The sequence below is a fragment of the Electrona antarctica genome (genome assembly GCF_951216825.1).
Source record: "Electrona antarctica genome assembly, chromosome: 9".
NCBI classification, from domain to species: Eukaryota; Metazoa; Chordata; class Actinopteri; order Myctophiformes; family Myctophidae; genus Electrona; species Electrona antarctica.
Window position 1 is genome coordinate 46,105,599 of NC_136790.1, and position 2,723 is coordinate 46,108,321.

The 2,723-nt window shown below is 40.1% G+C and overlaps 1 protein-coding gene across 1 annotated transcript in view; it reads left to right on the plus strand.

Annotated features, from left to right (window-relative positions):
- The window catches only part of LOC306929565 (ER membrane protein complex subunit 4-like), a 16,866-nt gene extending 15,725 nt beyond the window's left edge, over positions 1 to 1,141 (plus strand). The window contains 1 exon segment of the mRNA XM_079510147.1: positions 31 to 1,141. Within this exon segment, the coding sequence (XP_079366273.1) occupies positions 31 to 66 (36 nt within the window). The 3' untranslated portion in view covers positions 67 to 1,141.
- Positions 1,142 to 2,723: the final 1,582 nt, after the last annotated feature.

The following is a 2,723-nucleotide window of genomic DNA, read 5'->3' on the forward strand; positions in this document are numbered from 1 at the left end:
CCTTTTGTTTTTGTTTTCTATCGCCAACAGAGAATCGAGATCATGGGCGGAGGGATGGTTTTGTGAAGAGGATGGACACACGCACACGCACGCACGCATGCACACACACACACACACACTCTTCATACCTCTGTTTGCCCTTCCTGGTTGCAGACATGGACTAATATTAACATCATCAACTGTATCTAAGTCTTTAACCAATTTAGACATCATTCTAAAAAAAGAAACTCCTTCTAAATCCTGACTTAAGTTTTCTGAAGACGTCCTGTTGGTAAATCAACGACTAATGTTGACACAGACGCTGTCCCAGCCCTGAAACGACACAGACGCTGTCCCAGCCCTGAAACGACACAGACGCTGTCCCAGCCCTGAAAGGTACAACAACCTTGTCTAAATGGGATAAGTCTGTACTTTAGTTCCATGGATTTCAGATATAATAAGGTTTATATTGTGAGTCTCCTCGTCATCTTGTCATGTGAGACTTCTCCCAGCATCTACTGTATACGAGCATAGCTATACCTGCAACTGTATACAAGTTCACAAATAAAGGATTGTTAGAAATGTTTTTAAAAGTTCCAAAATGTCATCCGTTGGATCATTTATGGTTTACTGAAATATACCGTTGAGACGTTACCGGTCTGTGGGAGAGCTTTGTGGATACATGAGGTCTGAGGTCAAAACTACTGCTCTTTAACATATAAAAAATGACCTGTTTTAATGAACTACTGTCAGGATCCCTGTGGATACCTGGTTGTGAGACAAAATGGTGAATCTACAAGATTGAATTGATTGTTAGAATACTTTATTAACATGTTAATAACAGTACAGGTGGTACAGTAACATGTTGTTAGGGTTTGTTAATAACAGTACAGTACAGTCACATGTTATAACAGGAGAACAAGCTTGTTTCCATTGTGGTCCATGTACTCCTTCATCATGCTCCACATCCGGCCTGTTCTTCTCGTTTATCGAACATCAGGATTAAATTAATGTGGTTAATTTACTTTCCCCCCCCCCATGATTTGAAATTAAAATAAGACCATTTTAGGCTCGCTACACTTAAACGCTACCTTGAAATGATTTATTTATGATGATGACTTATTGCTCTGTACAATTACTCTATTCAATAAATCCGTATTGGTTTAAGTAAAAATGTGTTGCTTTCATTTCTTTCAAACAATCCGTGAGAGATTTAAAAAAAAAAAGAAATCTTGTGTTTTCTTCAAAACACAACTTTGTGCTGCTACTACTAGCTGCTACTATCAGACACAGTCCATTGAAACCAGTCCCCCTGTTACCCCCTGACCTAGCTGGCGCACCCCCCGCAAAAAAGATCACTTAGTGCTCAGATTAGAGGAGGAATATTGCCACTTTATATTGAAACGGGTCTAGTTATGTTGGGCTAGATCTCAGGGCTGGGCAACTTTGATGATTGAGAGCCACTATATTTCCACACTCACTCCCTGGGGCCATATATTACTGTCGTAGCAAAAATAGCCGATCTACAAGCTCAAAACACGTCGCAGCGCGACGCGTTTTGAGCTTGTAGATCGGCTATTTTTGCTATATTCTAATTGAAATCTTGAATTATTTGTTATTTTTTAATTGGAATCCTGAAAATTAACATTTTTATGTAATTTCAAATGCCTTTAATTATACTTGTGTTGAGCAATGAGCTACTAATTTAGACTGAAGTAATTAAAGCGGGTCATGTTTGCATGTTGTGGAAATTGTAACAATAACCAATATTATATCATATATTCTGACATTAACCTGAGGGCCACATTAAGTGAAGGTGGGGGCCGCATGTGGCCCCCGGGCCGCCAGTTGCCCACCCCTTGGGCTAGATGAAGAAGATCGAATCTGTTAAATGTGTTGTATTGTCCCTTTAATGGGAGGGTCAGAGAAAAACTGCATGTTTAATAATATAAACTAATATAAATATTACTAATATAAAGTGGAGTGCACTTTGACCTGTAGAAAGTCTAACCCACCAACTATGTCCTGTACTGAACACAGAGATACTAGTGTTGTAAATGGTAAATGGTGCATTTATATGGCGCCTTTATCCAAGGCGCTTTACATAGATTGTGCATTACATTCACCCATTCACACACCTTTACAGAGATTGTGCATTACATTCACCCATTCACACACCTTTACAGAGATTGTGCATTACATTCACCCATTCACACACCTTTACAGAGATTGTGCATTACATTCACCCATTCACACACCTTTACAGAGATTGTGCATTACATTCACCCATTCACACACATTTACAGAGATTGTGCATTACATTCACCCATTCACACACCTTTACAGAGATTGTGCATTACATTCACCCATTCACACACCTTTACAGAGATTGTGCATTACATTCACCCATTCACACACCGATTGCAGCGGAAGCCATGCAAGGTACCAACCAGCACATCGGGAGCAATTTGGGGTTCAGTGTCTTGCCCAAGGACACTTCGACATGTATACAGGAGGAGCCGGGATTCGAACCGCCGACCCATGGATCATTGGACGACCTGCTCTACCTCCTGAGCCACAGTCGCCCCTGTGTCCTTTAGCACCTTTTGTACATTTGCACCACTGACTGATGTACATTTTATGCAAACTGTTAATAAAGTATTCAATCAATTAAAAGGCCTAAAGCATGGATAAAAGGATAAAAGGATAAAAGAGAGGCAGTCAATACGTCATGCTGACAGAGA